The following is a 16765-nucleotide window of genomic DNA, read 5'->3' on the forward strand; positions in this document are numbered from 1 at the left end:
AACGCTGCGTCTCTTTCTGGAGTCCAGGAGAACTGGATCTTGGTGGATGTGAGACTGGTCATGGGAGCTGCAGTTTGACTATAATTAAAATGAGCGAACCCCAAAAAACACTGTAGCTGCTAACGGGAGGATGGAATCAGCCAATCCAAAACTGCACAAATTCTCCACAGATCTGGCTTCACCTGCCCGCTCTCCAAAATGAACCAGAGGAACGAGATGGAAGGTACATGAAACTCGCATTTCTCCGCTTTACCGTACAAACTATTTTTGAGAAGGCGCTGTAGGACGGACCTGACATGCTGTTTGTGTTCCTTCATGGTCTTAGAGAAGATCAAGATGTCGTCAAGGTAAACAAACACAAACTGATCCCGAAAATCACGCAACATGTCATTGATAAGTGATTGGAAAACCGCAGGGGTGTTCGTCAGACCGAAGGGCATGACTAGATATTCAAAATGGCCCAGCGTGGTTTTGAATGCAGTTTTCCACTCATCACCTTCACGGATGCGCACCAAATGGTAAGCGTTTCGTAGATCTAATTTAGTGAACATGGTGGCACCCTGTACTGGTTCAAAAGCTGATGTGAGAAAGGGAAGAGGATACTTATTTTTAATTGTGATCTGATTAAGACACTTGTAATCGATACATGGTCTGAGAGAACCATCTTTTTTAGGCACAAAAACAAATCCGGCCCCCAACGGAGACTTGGGGGGGCGAATAATACCTTCAGCGCGGGACTCGTTAATGTATTTCACCATGCTCTCCCTCTCCGGCTTAGAAATATTATAAAGCCAACTGGAGGGCAGCGTAGCACCGGGAAGGAGATCAATAGCGCAGTCGTAGGGGCAGTGGGGGGAAAGTGAGAGTGCTTTATTTTTCTTTAACAGTAATTTCAAATTATGATATTCGGGAGGAATTTTGGACAGATCCAGGGTGTCCTCCTCATCCTCCTGGGTGATGTCAAATTGCGGATTCATCCGGGCCGACTGTAAACAGGTTGCGTGGCAGGTTCTGCTCAATGACTCCACTCTGCCCTCATACCAATTAAGCTGAGGATTGTGTTGTCTCAGCCAGGGAAAACCCAGGACCAACGGGGTCCTGCAGCCAATTGCGGGAATCCGCTGCAGGTGCGCCAGCCTGCCAGAACTCTCCCACGAAGGTCGTCTATCTGAGGAGCACTCACACACTTGAATCCTAACAGTTCATTTGTGGCCTTTAACTTCAATTCCAAGATACTTAAAAGAGGTGAAATGACCCAAGGAAATTTTACTACTATTTATGGTAGTCTTAAGTATTGAAGCCTGCCTCCTCCTTTTTTATGTTTTCTATTCTCACTTAAAAAATTGTTTTTAGGAGGTGCTGATTCAATTAGTACAATTGGTTCATTCAACCATGTTTCTGTCAGAAACATAACATCGATATGCTTAGTGATGAAATCATTAATTAATAGAACTTTAGCACAGAGAGATCTGGTATTTAAAAAAGCTAGTTTAAGTGACTTGGAGGCCAAAAGTTCTTCAGTCTGAGGTTTCTTTAGGCAGGGGAACAGTCTCAGGTTTGAATTAGGTAAACTGTATTTTATATTTCTGCTTTTAGTCAATTTTCTTGTAGTCATCCGAACAGGTAATGTCCTGTTTTGCAGTGCCGGAGGGCCGAACACATTCTGGGGTAAGACGGGTGTAAAGATAATATGTGGACCCCGGCCTCAGACCTCAGAAATGCAGAGTGATGGATCCTCTGGGAAGTCAGAGGCAGATGCCTTAAATGAAGAGAGGTCTGCCACATGAGCTCTAGGCGAGACGAACCTGTTGATTCATTCCATCTGTAAATGTAAGAAACTCCGGTCCAGAAGACATTTTTTTATAGGTATCTTGTGAATCCTGTGAATCCTGTGAATCCTGTGGGGGAGCAGAGAGGGAGGAAGGGAACTAGTCGCTCTAGTTAAGGTCCATCCAGTAAGGCACAAGGACAAAGGCATTCCTGGCTTTATCAGTCAATAGTGGAATCAACTGAAATGCCCAGTCACTTTTTAGCCATCTGCAAACACAGGCTATCCTCTCAAAAGTTATAAGGCAAGGCAAGGCAAGGCAACTTTATTTATATAGCACCTTTCAGCCAAGGACAATTCAAAGTGCTTGTACAAAACAAGTTAAAAACAACAAGAAGATAATAAAAAGAAAGTAAATTAAAACCCAAGCAGATTAAAAATGTACAAAATAAAATATTACACTTTGAATATAGTTAAAAACAAACATCTAAGAATAGGCAATGTCAAATAAGAAGGTTTTTAACCTTGTTTTAAATAAACTCAAGGTAGGGGCAGTCTTACAGTGAGCAGGAAGTTTATTCCAGAGTGTTGGAGCATAAAAACTAAAAGCTGCTTCACCATGTTTGGTTCTGACTCTCGGAATAGTTAGAAAGTTTGATTGTGATGATCTTAAAGGTCTGAGTGGTATATATGATTGAAGAAGATCAGAAATGTAGTCTGGGTTTCTATTATGAAGTGCTTTATAAACCATTAAGGAGATTTTAAAGTCTATTCTTTGAGTAATGGGTAGCCAGTGCAGGGATCTTAGAACTGGACTGATATGCTGATCTCTTTTTGTTTTAGTCAGGACTCTTGCAGCGGCATTCTGGAGAAGCTGGAGCTGTCTTATTGCTTTTTTTGATAATCCAGTAAAAATAGCGTTGCAGTAATCGAGTCTACTAAAAACAAAGGCGTGAACTAATTTTTCAGAGTCTTGTGGGGACATGAGTCGTCTAATTTTAGCAATGTTTTTAGATGGTAGTATGATTTTTTATGATAGATTTGATGTGATTATTAAAGTTCAGATCAGGATCCATGATTACCCCAGATTCTTGGCTTCATCAGAGCATTTTAATCCAATGGATTGAAGTTGGGGGATTATACTTAATCTATGCTCTTTTGGTCCAAACACTAATATTTCAGTTTTGTTTTTATTTAGTTGGAGAAAATTTTGGCCCATCCAGACATTAATCTGCTCAATACATTTGGTGAGTTTTTGAACTTGACTGTAATCTCCTGGTGAAAGATTAATGTACAGCTGTGTGTCGTCGGCATAATTGTGGTATTCTATCTTATTATTTTGTATAATTTGAAATAACGGAAGCATATAGATATTAAAAAGAAGCGGCCCCAGGATGGAGCCTTGGGGAACTCCATATGTAATTTCATTCAGTTTGGATTTAAAATTGCCTATGGACACACAGAAGGTTCTATTGGACAGGTAGGATTTAAGCCAGTTTAGTGCTATACTGGAAATGCCAACCCAGTTTTCTAATCGTGATAATAGAATTTCATGATCGACTGTGTCAAAGGCAGCACTCAGGTCAAGTAAAACTAATATTGATATTTTATTACGGTCAGTGTTTAGACGGAGGTCATTGAATATTTTGACCAGCGCAGTTTCAGTGCTGTGATGTTGACGGAAGCCTGATTGATGGACATCAAAACAGTTGTTCAGGGCCAAAAAGCTATTGATTTGCTGAAAAACAATTTTTTCTAGTATTTTAGACAGAAAAGGTAAGTTAGATATTGGTCGATAATTGCTTAAATTTGATGGGTCTAGATTATGCTTTTTGAGAAGTGGTTTAACTACCGCAGTCTTTAGAGCCTGAGGAAAGACTCCAGAGGACAGTGACTTATTAATTATTTGTAGGAGGTCCGGAGCCAAAACTTCTGAGACCTTTAAGAATAAACTTGTAGGTATAATGTCAAGGGAACAGGTGGATGATTTCATATGATGCAAGGTGTAACTCAAATCTTTTTGAGTGATCAGGTTAAAGTGGGTCATCAAAGGTAAATTCTGTTTTGGGGGAAACATAGTTAATTGTTTCCCAACAACAGATACAGAGGAGTTAATTTTTTCCCTTATTTTCACAGTTTTATTTCTAAAAAAGGTGGCAAATTTGTCACAGGCCTCAGAGGATAGAAATTCACGGTTAACAGAAAAAGATGGATTTGTTAATCTGTCAACAATTGAGAACAGTGCACGAGAGTTGTTGATAGAGGTAGAAATGACATTTGAAAAAAAAAACTCTCTCTTGCATTTCTTAGTTCAGAATTAAACATTTTGAGTTTATCTTTGTAACTATCTAGATCAGTTTGTAGTTTAGTTTTACGCCACCGACGTTCTGCTCTCCGGCACACTTTTTTTCCTATTCTAACTGACTCAAAATTTCTCCAAGGTGGTTTACGTTTCCCAGAGACTACTTTTGTAGTAACTGGAGCAATCGTGTCAATAACCTTCTCAATTTTAAAAATAAAATTGTCTATTGGATCACTCAAAGAGGTACAGGAGTGTATAGCAGTTGAAGAAAAAGCTTGAATAAATTGATCCGCTGTAGTTTCCGTGATGCATCTTTTTGAAATTACCTGTGTATAATTGTCTTTTTGTGCAGGGAGAAAGCTGTCCCAAAAAATACAAAAGTGATCTGACAATGCTACATCAAGCACTACAATTTTAGATACAATGAGTCCCTTAGAGATAATAAGGTCCAAAGTGTGTCCATGATTATGAGTGGGTCCCGAGAGATGTTGGATCAGTCCGTAGTTATTTAGGATCTGGCGTAGCTCTTTACTGCCTCGATCCAATGGATTGTCAATATGAAAGTTAAAATCACCAACAATAAGAACAAAATCAAAATCCACCAAAATTAGGGATAATAGCTCAGTGAAATCATCAAAGAAATTTGCACAGAGTTTCGGAGGTCTGTATATATTCAGCAGCAAGATACGAGAGGACGATTTTAGTTGCAAGGCAACATATTCAAAAGATGAAAAGTTTCCATAGGATATCTGCTTACAAGTAAAGGCAGAATTATACAAAACTGCGACTCCACCTCCTCTTTTGTCAGTTCTGGTCTGGCTTACAAAGCTAAAATTTGGAGGACATGATTCAATAAGGATAGATGAACTGTTATTTTGATTCAGCCAAGTTTCGGTCAGGAATAAAAAATCTAGACGATGATCAATAATAAAATCTTGAATTAAAAATGATTTTCCTGCCAAGGATCTGATATTTAATAAAGCCAACTTCAATATGCAGCATGAAGCTTTCAGATTTCTGTTTGGTTTCAGCATTGGTTGAAGTGGAATAGATATTAAATTTTGCAGTCTAGAGACTTTTTTGTTTCTGTGTGATTTTACTAAATTTAGTCCTTTGTTTATCAGAACTGGTATTATTGATGGTTCCTCAAAAGTAGAAGTTGATTTCACTGTGCAGAAATCATGAGGATGAATCTCACCAACTTGTATATTTCTTACAGTTTTACTCTGTAATCCCTCATTTTCATGATGGGGAGGCACACACCTAGCTAGATAAATAGTAGAGGAGGTATTCCTAAAAGCAGGTTGTGTTGATGCAGGTAGTCAATTTTGATTACTTAAAGTCAAGGAAATACAGTAATGCAGATTAGTTTTTAGTATCCTGCTACCATTGTTGTTTAGATGAACTCCATCCCTTGTAAAGAGGTACCCACGATCCCAGAATAAGTTAAAATTATCAATAAAAGAAATATTCAGAGCTTTACATGTAAACTGCAACCAGGTATGTAGGCTGAGGATTCTGCTAAAACGTCCAGAGCCACGACCGAAAGTGGGGATGGGCCCAGAGATAAAAACAGTTTGATCACAAGTCTCTAAGAAATCCAAAAGTTTGCTAAAATCGTCTTTAGTTTTTTCTGATTGTTGCAGGAGTGTGTCATTAGTTCCAATATGAAGAACAATCCTTTTTATAGAGGAGGGCAAGGACGGGTATATTTCCTGGAGTTTGTTTAGGATGATCAGGGCTGTGGCACCGGGTAAACAGTGAGTGATTGCATTAAAATATCGTACTTTCCTGATTATGGAGTCACCGATGATCAGCGTTGCGGGTGGAAACAGAGGCCTAGGAGATTTTCCCTCATTGTGGTGGTTTTGAGCGTCAGGGTGGACAAAAGCCTCCTTTCTCAAACGACGAGAGCACGAATCCCCATCCGGGATCATCTGCTGCAGACTGTTCGCCGTTCGTGGGGTAGAACTGGTTGTATTCGCAGGGGGAGAGGGTTTATTTTCGCAGTTTCGTTTTACGGCTTCGCTCACCAACTTGCGGCGTGAAGAAGAAGCTGGTCCCCGAATCAATTGTCGATTCCGATTATCCAGAGGAGGTAGGTCGGTTGCAGATAGAATTCCATCTGATGAGGAGAGCGGCGCCGGCCCGGATGAGATTGAGGCTGCGGCGCTGACCAGAGGAAGCTCGTCGGTGTTGGCACAGAGCGGTGAGAACCGATTTTTGACTAATAGTGGCTGACAAGAATGATCAGTCAGTGTCGTTTTGCCTTTTTTCCCTTTACGACCGACATCAGTCCAGGATGACTTTTTAGAATCTTGGATCAGGCTAGGAGTTGAAGTAAGAAGGGGGGCTTTAGGTCGGGCACCCAGACGAGGCCAGTCTGTAGATAGCTGATCAACAATCGATTGATACCGATCAATATCCTTATTTGAGGTGAGGCTTTGTTTGATGGCCTCAGATTTGGGTTTGGCGTATTGTTTTTTAATGATGATTTCAGGGCTCTTGCTAGATGAGTTCCGGTTGATTGATCCGCAGGTAGGGAGCCACGGAAGAGTTGATGCGGTGTCGAAGTTGGAGTGTGGAGGGCAGAAAGTTGCCGAAGGAGCACGGGGATTCGTAAAAGATGAATGCAAAAGAGAAATTTGGCTGGATTGAGCCAACGCGACCGAAATAAGGTCATTCAGCAGTTCATCTTTACCTTTAATTAATTCCCCCAATTGATGGATTTTTTCCTCCAGCGAATGATGCAATCTTGCACAGGGATCACACATTTCCGGGTTAGCAAGTTCGGTTTAGCAATCAAGCCAGTAGGAACACAAACGCCCTATAAGGAAATGTTCAATGTCATCCTCATCACTTAGCTTTTACAGTTTTGGTTCTTTATAAAAATGTGAGTCACCTGGCTTAACAGAAGACAATGCAAATCTGCATTGTCTTCTGTTAAGCCAGGTGACTCACCGTCATCAGGCCTCAAGTCTGGAGAGGAGGGGGCGTGGTCTTGCACAAAAGGCCTCAGGCCTGCAGAAGACTGGGCCTGAAACTCCTCTTGAAATAAAACTGAATTAGTGTTGGAGGGCTTTAAACCTGTGATCTTGACATGCCATCTCTTTCTCCCACTGTGCCTCTAGGATCCCAGCCAAGTCAGATATGGTCGGCCCTCGTCAACCTCTTCACCAGCTGCACCACACTGCTCATGATCTGTTTGCGCTTCCTTGTCTGATGGAGCTGACTTGCCTTTACCACCTCTGGCTTAGGAAATAACTTCATTTTGAATTTTCCCATAGTGTTCAGAAGAATATTAAAGTCCTTTTTCAGAATCTCACATTTCTGCTTTGCCAGATTGTTGGCTCCAACATGCATAACTAAAGTCTCAATATCTGGCTCATCATTAGAGAAAGTACTCTGTGAATTAAATCAGATACGGTGTCACAAGGAAAAGAAATCACTCTCGTTTTCTTGGGATTGCAAACGTGCCTCATCTCCAACAATAAGCAGTTTTGGGATACCTTTCATTTTTCTGATAGTCACTTTGTCCTTTGGAGCTTTAGGGGGTGTGAGTCTCTCCTTTTCAATCTGGAGAGACTCACACAGAAAAAGGTATCAGTTAGAATAGTTTTAATGGTTCAATCTTTGCCGCTCAGACCCGGAAGAAGACTAATGAGCTGAGGAACACTGCGAGCCGGAGCTCGGCTCGGGCATAACTCAGGGTGCCCCCCCCCCCCTCCCCCGACCCCCTCGGGTCCGAACACTGGTGGTGGAGCAGAACCTGGAGAGATGGAGGAGCATGGAGAGAGCCTGGAGGATGTTCGCCTGGATGAAGGTGGAGATGGGGAGGAGGTGGGTCAAAGCATGGCTAATGAGTAGGCGGACCCAAGGCAGCTTGTCCCGTTGAAGGAGTCCTTGAATGACGATTGGATTTTCGCCTAGGCTTCATTTTTGCATTCCAGGTTGCACATGCTTTATAAACATGCTAAAAATATCCAAAACCAGAACCCGCAATCTACAAAACCAATTTACTCTGGTTTAGTAAATCGCATTGATTGTGGTAAGTCATACATTTGGATATCCTCCTCCCAAGTATCTTATATGTGATGGTCAGCATATGTTCAACATATTTATGAAAACAAAAGTGCTAATTACGTTGTGCCTGCTACGTTGGTCATTTTGCCGACACAATCCTGTTTTTGTGTCTTACTTGTAGATCAGGTTTGAAGGTGCTATCATGTTTGCACTTGTTTTTATACACACTTTTAAAGATCAGTTCCTGAATTGTTACACCGCTGAAAACTGGGTCAGGTCTGTGTTCTTCTCCAAGATCAAACAAGCATTATTTAAAAGTTTTTAAACAAAGTACACATTTAAGCTCCAGTGTATCACTGTCAAGTTCTACAATTTCTTTCTGGAAGATTTGAGAGACATAGTCCCTCCAGCGTGTCCTGGGTCTTCCTCAGGGCCTCCTCCCGGTGGGACGTGCCCGGAACACCTCACCAGGGAGGCGTCCAGGAGGCATCCTGACCAAATGCCCGAGCCACCTCAACTAGCCCCTCTCGATGTGAAGGAGAAGCGGCTCTACTGGGTCCCTCCCGGATGACTGAGCTTCTCAACCTATCTCTAAGGGAGAGCCCAGACACCCTACGGAGAAAACCCATTTCAGCCGCTTGTATCCGCGATCTCGTTCTTTCGGTCATGACCCAAAGCTCATGACCGTAGATGAGAGTGGGAACGTAGATCAACCGGTAAATCGAGATCTTCGCTTTTTGGCTCAGCTCTCTCTTCACCACGACGGACCGGTACAGCACCCGCTTGACGGCAGACGCTGTGTCAATCCGGCTGTCGACTTTCCGCTCCCTTCTTCCCCCATTCGTGAACAAGATCCCGAGATATTTGAACTCCTCCAGTTTGGGCAGGACACCCTCTTGACCCGGAGAAGGCACTCTAACCTTTTCCGGCTCAAGACCATGGCCTCGGATTTGGAGGCATTGATCGCCATCCCAGCCGCTTCACACTCAGATGCGAACCGCTCCAGCGAGAGCTGCAGATCACGTCCCGATGAAGCCAAAAGGACCACATCATCCACAAAAAGCAGAGATGCAGTCCTAGGGCCACCAAAACGGATCCCCTCAACACCTTTGCTGCACCTAGAAATTCTGTCCATAACAGTAATGAACAGAATCAGTGACAAAGGGCAGCCCTGGCAGAGTCCAACCCTCACCGGAAATGAGGCCGACTTACTGCTGGCAATGCGGACCAGACTCTGACACCGGTTGTACAGGGACCTGACAGCCCGTATCAAGGAGCCCGGTACCACATACTCCCGGAGAACCCCCCACAGGGCTCCCTGAGGGAAACGGTCGAACGCCTTCTCCAAGTCCGCAAAACACATGTAGACTGGTTGGGCGAACTCCCATGCACCCTCCAGGACCCTGCTGAGGGTGTAGAGCTGGTCCAGTGTTCCACGACCAGGACGAAAACCACACTGCTCTTCTTGAATCCGAGGTTCAACAATCCGACGGACCCTCCTCTCCAGAACCCCTGAATAGACCTTGCCAGGGAGGCTTAAGAGTGTGACCCCCCTATAATTGGAGCACACCCTCCGGTCCCCCTTTTTGAACAGGGGGACCACCACCCCAGTCTGCCAATCCAGGGGAACTGGATTGGCAGTCACGTTATCCAACACAACCCCACAACATCCAGAGCCTTAAGGAACTCCGGGCGGATCTCATCCACCCCTGGGGCCCTGCCACCAAGGAGCTTTTTCTCGGCGACCTCGACCCCAGAGATTGGAGAGCCCAACCCAGAGTCCCCAGGCTCAGCTTCCACAATAGAAGGCATGTTGGTGGAATTGAGCCGCCTTGACAATGGAGGCACGGAACACGGTTCACTCAGACTCCATGTCCCCCACCTCCCCCGGGACGTGTTCAAAGTTCTGCCGGAGATGCGAGTTAGAGCTACGTCTCACAGGGGATTCCGCCAGACGTTCCCAGCAGACCCTCAAAACACGGTGGGCCTGCCAGGTCAGACCGGCATCCTCCCCCACCAGTGGAGCCAACTCACCACCAGGTAGTGGTCAGTAGACAGCACCGCACCTCTCTTCACCCGAGTGTCCAAGACATACAGCTGCAGAGCCGATGAAACGACGACAAAGTCGATCACCGAACTACGGCCTAGGGCAGGGGTGGGCAAACTTTTTGACTTGCGGGCCAGAATGGGTTCTAAAATTTGACAGAGGGGCCGGGCCAGGAGCATTTGGACAAGCAATGTAATTTATTAAACCTGGGGATTGAAATGTATAAAAAACAGACACAATTGAAGGTGCAAATATAAAGAAATCAACATTTAGTGGGAAAAAAAATCAATGGAATTACTTTCAACATTCAGAACATATTATTACCCGACGAAAGGAAGGGGTCTTTAAAATGAGAGCGATGTGCGGCATGTTAATTAAGCTCCTGTCCCGCTGCTGTGCGTAAATGCACAAGTTGCTATTTTTTTCATAACACAGTAGAAAAACTCGCATTTCAGTGGGAACAGTGTTGTTGTTCTCCCTTTTTTGCCAGTGCATCAAAGTCTGGAGTTAGTTTCGTTGTGGCAATTCTCAGAATAGATCTGAGGTGTTGGTCAGTTAACCGGGATCTATAACGGGCTTTGTTGATGTTCATGACGCTGAAAGTCTGCTCACACACGTAGGTCGAGCCAAACAATGCCAGCATCTTCTGTGCCGTCCTCCGGAGGTTTGGAAACGTGGCTTCGTTAAGTGAAGCGTAAAAGTCATTCAGTTTAAGAGATCGGAACTTCTCTTTTGAGATGGAGTCAGACTGAAGATCGATCAGTTCCAATTGCAGCTCATGCGGTGCTGTTTCGGGGTCTTGTGACAGGGGACAGGACACCTGCTGAAGGAACTTTTAAATTTTTTCAAAATCAGTGAACCGACGGCAGAATTCTCTGTGCATGTCGTCCAGTGATTTGCAGTATTTCTTCACGTTTCGGGTGGCCTTCTGCATGGCCAGTGTGGGAAAATGAGCGAAAGATTTGTTTGACATTTGCCTGGAGAATAAAATCAGCTTGGATTTGAAGGCTCTCACATTTGTGTACATGTCGTGCACAAACTGATCTTTCCCCTGCAGCTTAACGTTCAGCTCATTCATGTGTGACAATATGTCCACAGCAAACGCAAAGTCACAAAGCCAGTCCTCATCGCTAAGCTCAGGGAATTTGTCGGATTTCCCCATTAGCTCCAAAAACGAACGAATCTCCTCCCACACTCGTTGGCACACTTTCCCCAAACTTAACCAGCGGACACGAGAGTGGTAAAGTAAGTCCTGGTGATCCGCATCGGTTTCCTCTAGGAACGCAATGAACTGACGGTGATTAAGTCCCCTTGCTCGTATTAAGTTAACAAGTTTTACAACTGAATCCACAACATGATTAAGCTGCAATACAGACTTACACAGAGATTCTTGATGAATGATGCAGTGAAGAAAAATAACATCCTGGTCAGGGTTTTCTTCTTTCACTTTATCTTGGATTCTCTTCAGCAACCCGACGTTTTTTCCAGTTAAATTTGGCGATCCATCCGTGGTGACACTGGCAAGTTTACTCCAAGGCAGCTTCGTTCTCTCGATGACAGCAGACACCTGTTCATATAAGTCCTCTCCTCGCGTTTTCCCCTTCAGCAATTCCATGCTCAAAAGCTCCGTTACATCAAAACTGTCATTTATCCCTCGGATAAAAATTAGGAGCTGAACAGTGTCTTTCATGTCGTTGCTTTCATCCAGTGCTAGTGAATATAAATTAAAGGACTCCGCTTTTTTGTTTAACTCGCTGACTATATCTTTGTCAATCAGTTCCACACGCCGAGTCACTGTCCTGCGTGACAAGCTGATTTTTTTTAACTTGCCTTTGCTTTCCGGATACAAGAGATCCGCTGTATCTACCATGCATTCTTTCAAAAACTCGCCTTCGGATAAAGGCTTGCTAGCCTTTGCTAACTTGAATGCCAGCAAAAAACTTGCCTTGGTACTTGACTCCTGGTTCGCAGTTTGTCGGTGAAAAAAATTCTGCTGAGTCTGTAAATTAGCTGCCAAACTCTGAGCAGTAGCCGCCCGTTCTTGTGTTGACGGCTTGCTAGCGTAATTAGCATGTTTTGTGGCAAAGTGACAGCTGATATTGTACTCTTTGAAAACTGCAACCGTTTCTTGGCATATCAGACATACAGCCGTTGATCGGACATCAGTAAAAAAATATTTTGTTGTCCACTCCTTTTTAAACACTCGGCACTCAGTGTTCACTTTTCTTTTCTTTGGTCCGCTCATTTTTACCGAAGGGGGGGAAATGTCAGCTGTAAAGTGTGTCTAGACTAGTGCGCCGTCTATCGGGGAAACAAGGGTATTGCAGGGGAAAGGGAAATGAAACAGGATTTACACATCCATGGTTTTTACGATAATTTGGACAAGTTCGGCGGGCCGGATTAAAAAGCCTAGCGGGCCGTATACGGCCCGGGGGCCGTAGTTTACCCATGTTTGGCCTAAGGTGTCCTGGTGCCAAGTGCACATATGGACACCCTTATGCTTGAACATGGTGTTTGTTATGGTCAATCCGTGACGAGCTCAGAAGTCCAACAACAGAACACCACTCGAGTTCAGATCAAGGGGGCCGTTCCTCCCAACCACGCCCCTCCAAGCCTCACTGTCATTGCCCACGAAGAGTTGAAGTCCCCCAGCAGAACAAGGGAGTCCCCAGGAGGAGCACTCTCCAGTACCCCCTCTAGAAATGAGTTGTGTTCCTGTATATTGGAGGTGTCTTGAGAATCATACAGCCTTTCATAGTATTTTCTAAACTCTTCATTTATCTTGATTGGGTCTACTAAAGTTTCCCCTTTACTATTAATAAGAGAGGTTATGTTTTTTTGTACTTCCAGTTTTATTTGCCATGCCAAGAGTTTTCCCTGTTTTTCTCCTTGTTCATAGAATTATTGATTTAATCTTAATAAACTGGAGGCCGCTCTGTCTGCAAATTCTTTTTCATATTGTGTGCTTTTAATAACAGCAATTCCTTCTCTGTTTCTGCATTGCTATTTCTAAAACCTTGTAGTTCTAGTAATTTAATCTTAGATTCTAATTGTTGTCTGCTCTTGCGTTGTTCTTTAGATTTTGACGCGATGTAACTGATTATATAACCCCTCAAACATGCCTTAAAAGCGTCCCATTTTATACAGGCTGAAGTTTGTGTGGTATTGATACTGAAATATTCATCTATCTTTTCTCCAACATAATTAAGAAATGTTTCATCTTTCAGCCGTTTCTGGTGTAAGCACCATCGGGGAGGGTCTCTTAACAAGTTGTTATTAGAATATAATAAATTACAGGGAGCATGATCCAATATCAGTATGCTATCATAGCAACAATCAGTTATATTTGAGAGTAATTCCTTTGAAATCAAAAAATAGTCTATGCGGAAGTATGTCCTAAATGTTTTTGAATGGCATGAGTAAATTGTTTCAGTAGGTTTTAACTGCCTCCAGATATCTACTAAATTTAATTCTTTCCTAAAATTATATATTGTTTCCCTACTTCTGGTGTGTGTTTGGTCAGCTCCTGAAGCCCTGTCCAGAGTGGGGTCCAGAACACAGTTCCAGTCGCCCCCTATAATATATTTTCCTGTCAGCGATGAAAGGGCAAGAAAGAAGTTGGTATAAAAAACATCATCATTAGAATTGGGACCATACATATTTACTAAGTTCAAGGTTTCTGTTAAGATGGGCGAATAATCAGATATCGCCCCACTTTATCTTTAATAACATTGGTCACCTGAAAAGGAATGGATTTATGAGTTAGGGTCATTACTCAGCTGGCTCTTGATGTAAATGGAGCTACATATATATCCTCCTGCCACCTCCTATGTAATTTTATATTTTCTTTCTCCAAGAGATGGGTCTCTTGTAAAAATTCTATTTTAGAGTTTAAATCTTTCAATTTGTTCATGACTTGTTTTATTTTTGTTTTGTTTTGTGTAAGCCTCTACAGTTCCAGGATGTGCATTTAATTTCCGTCCTGTGCATCATGTCAACTTAAAAGACATTAATGCGATAACTCCACAAATATGTCCAAGAGGGGCAACAAAAACAACTGAACAATTAACATACACCCACAATCCCTGAATTACCTGAACAAACAAATGGTCAGGTCCTCCCATTATATTCCTTCCAACCACTGATATGTATAGATCCTTATGAGCTATTCTTTCAACTTTTAACCTCCACTAACAAATAAAAAAAATTATGTACTGTACTCGACCTTCTCCTGCGTTTCCAACAGTCTAATTATCCTTGTATATTTAAGGTGGTCTCTAGTATGTATATTAGAGGTAGAACATCGTAACAGAACAATGAACCTAGAAGTATAAGGTATATATAATAAACAATATAATAAAGAGTGCAACTTCATATTATACCATGTAACATAATGATGATCTAACAAAAAGGTATATTTAGCAGAGACGCACCAACACTACATTCCATATGTACCGCATTTATTCAGTCACTCCATTGCACTTATCTTTCCCTTCTGAATTCGATCGATGAACGTTTGGACCTCTGCTGGTGTGTTGAACTTGAAAGTTTCCTCTTGGTACGTTAGCACTAGTTTAGCCGGAGGAATGATGCCGTGTCTTAGCCCAAGGTTGCGGAGGCGCTTGCGGACTCCATCATACTGCTTGCGCTGCTTGTGTATCTCCGTACCAACGTCGTTGTAGAATCTCACCCGTTGGTTCTTGTAGAGCAGGGGTGTCAAAGTCAAATGGACGGAGGACCAAATAAAAAATTTAGCTACAAGCCGAGGGCCGGACTGATCGGGGGGGGTGCATCTCGCATTTTTTCAGACGGGGTGCCGGCTTGCTGCGGGCCGGTTCTAATATCATCCCAGGGGCCGTAGAAAATCTTCTCGCGGGCCGGATGTGGCCCGCGGGCCTTGACTCTGACATATGTGTTGTAGAGGATATCCGTTTTTACTTTACTTGCTTTAAATATCAGATTCTTTTGTTTATAATTAAGGAATTGCATAATTACGGTTCTTGGGGGGGTGCTTCTGCGTTTCCTTTCGGGTCAACACGGTGAGCTCTTTTGAGAATCAGCGGATTTAAACTATTTATTGCTCCAAGTACATCTGCTTTGTCGCCGAGTGAGTTATTCAATTCGCCGCTGTTAGCTGCCAGCTCTTCATCAACTCCCTTGTTGCTGCTCAGCTCCTTGCTAACTTTTTTGCTAGCCTCGTTTGAGCTAAGCTCCACGTTTTGTGGTCCGTAAGTTCGTCAACTTCTTCCAGGGCATGGCATAGTTTCACCCAAATCAAACTCAGTTACTGTTGTAGCATTCAGTGGTTTCTAAAATGGAATTTTCAGGATTTTTGTCAGGAGCAGTGTTGAACGCGACATTCTACTTTGCGGTCATACCTGGAAGTCCTATAATTTACCATTTAGTTAAATTATTATAGTCTGAACAACAAAAACAAACAAGTTTCCTTATTGTTCTTGTCATGTCTATTCTGTTTTGTGTTCTAGAGAACTTTCTTTTCTATGTCAATTTAGCTCTCTCATCTGATAACACAATTGGAAAAAATAAAATAGTAATTGAGCTTTAGCGTGTTCTCGAAGGGTACACACTGGAGCGCTTATAGTGTAATCAGTGCAGTAATTTGTGATTGATCATATAATTTACACATACACAAACAGCTGTTAAATAAAGAAAATGACAACTAGAGATCGTTTTTAACCATTGCTTTAGCAGCCCCTGTAGAACATCGTCCCTATGCCCTTCATCTAATGAATGCCCACTTTTTGTGTCACTACAGGTACAACAACTTACAATTATTATTTTTGATATTAGAAAAACTTCTCTTTTCCAAAACTGATGATTTATCATTGGTAGATAAAAGACTAGTAACATTTTCTCTGTTTCTCATACTTTAATGTGCCACTTTGATGAGGAGCTCTTTGTTTTACATGTATATGGTCTTCTTATGGGTGTAATTGTGCACTGGTATGTAAAGTATATTTCATAAAAGACTGAAAATACTTCTTTAGCAGTGTTTCTTTGACACCCAAGGTAGAAATTGTCCATGTTTAATTGTTTCGCTCTTGAATTGGTAATTTACATTTTTGAAACATTTCTGATGCATGTTGCTGACACCATGGACATATATTCTGTGGGATGTCATGTGCCTTCCCATATTGTATAAATAATCATGGTGGGCTGTATGAGTATCTGTTTAAATCTTGTCATCTCCTATGAAGTCCATTAACATAAAGAATTAATAGGTTTTCTTTTGTTCATTTCATTAGTGACTACTGTATATATAAGGGTTACCTGTTTTTATCTGCCAAAGGATCCCCAAAGTTTTTCCAAAAGGTTTTGAAATGATGCTGTGCCATATTGGGCAGGCAAAGGAGATCACACAAAGTAGAACACTGATCTGTCATGAACTCCTGTACATGCTCATTGCTGACAAGCAAGGCAACGACTCCAGTATGTAGTGGAGAGAGAGGCTTCTTGATCAGTTGTTTCAGAAAATCTCTCAGCATGTTTTTCACCTGCAATACAAGTTACACAATCGGCAAATATGATTCTACATCATTAAACATCACATTTGCTCAATTTGCTAGAATAATTCTTGGTGAAACACAGTGTTTTTTTCAGTATG

At 42.5% G+C, this 16765-nt stretch overlaps 1 protein-coding gene across 1 annotated transcript in view; it reads right to left on the bottom strand.

Annotated features, from left to right (window-relative positions):
- Positions 1-16765, bottom strand: part of LOC122839119 (E3 ubiquitin-protein ligase rnf213-alpha-like) — a 98252-nt gene that overhangs the window by 58681 nt on the left and 22806 nt on the right. Inside the window, exon 11 of the mRNA XM_044130454.1 lies at positions 16432-16655. Within this exon, the coding sequence (XP_043986389.1) occupies positions 16432-16655 (224 nt within the window). The remainder of the gene's footprint in view (positions 1-16431; positions 16656-16765) is intronic.

This window comes from Gambusia affinis, linkage group LG10, assembly GCF_019740435.1.
Source record: "Gambusia affinis linkage group LG10, SWU_Gaff_1.0, whole genome shotgun sequence".
Lineage (NCBI taxonomy): Eukaryota > Metazoa > Chordata > Actinopteri > Cyprinodontiformes > Poeciliidae > Gambusia > Gambusia affinis.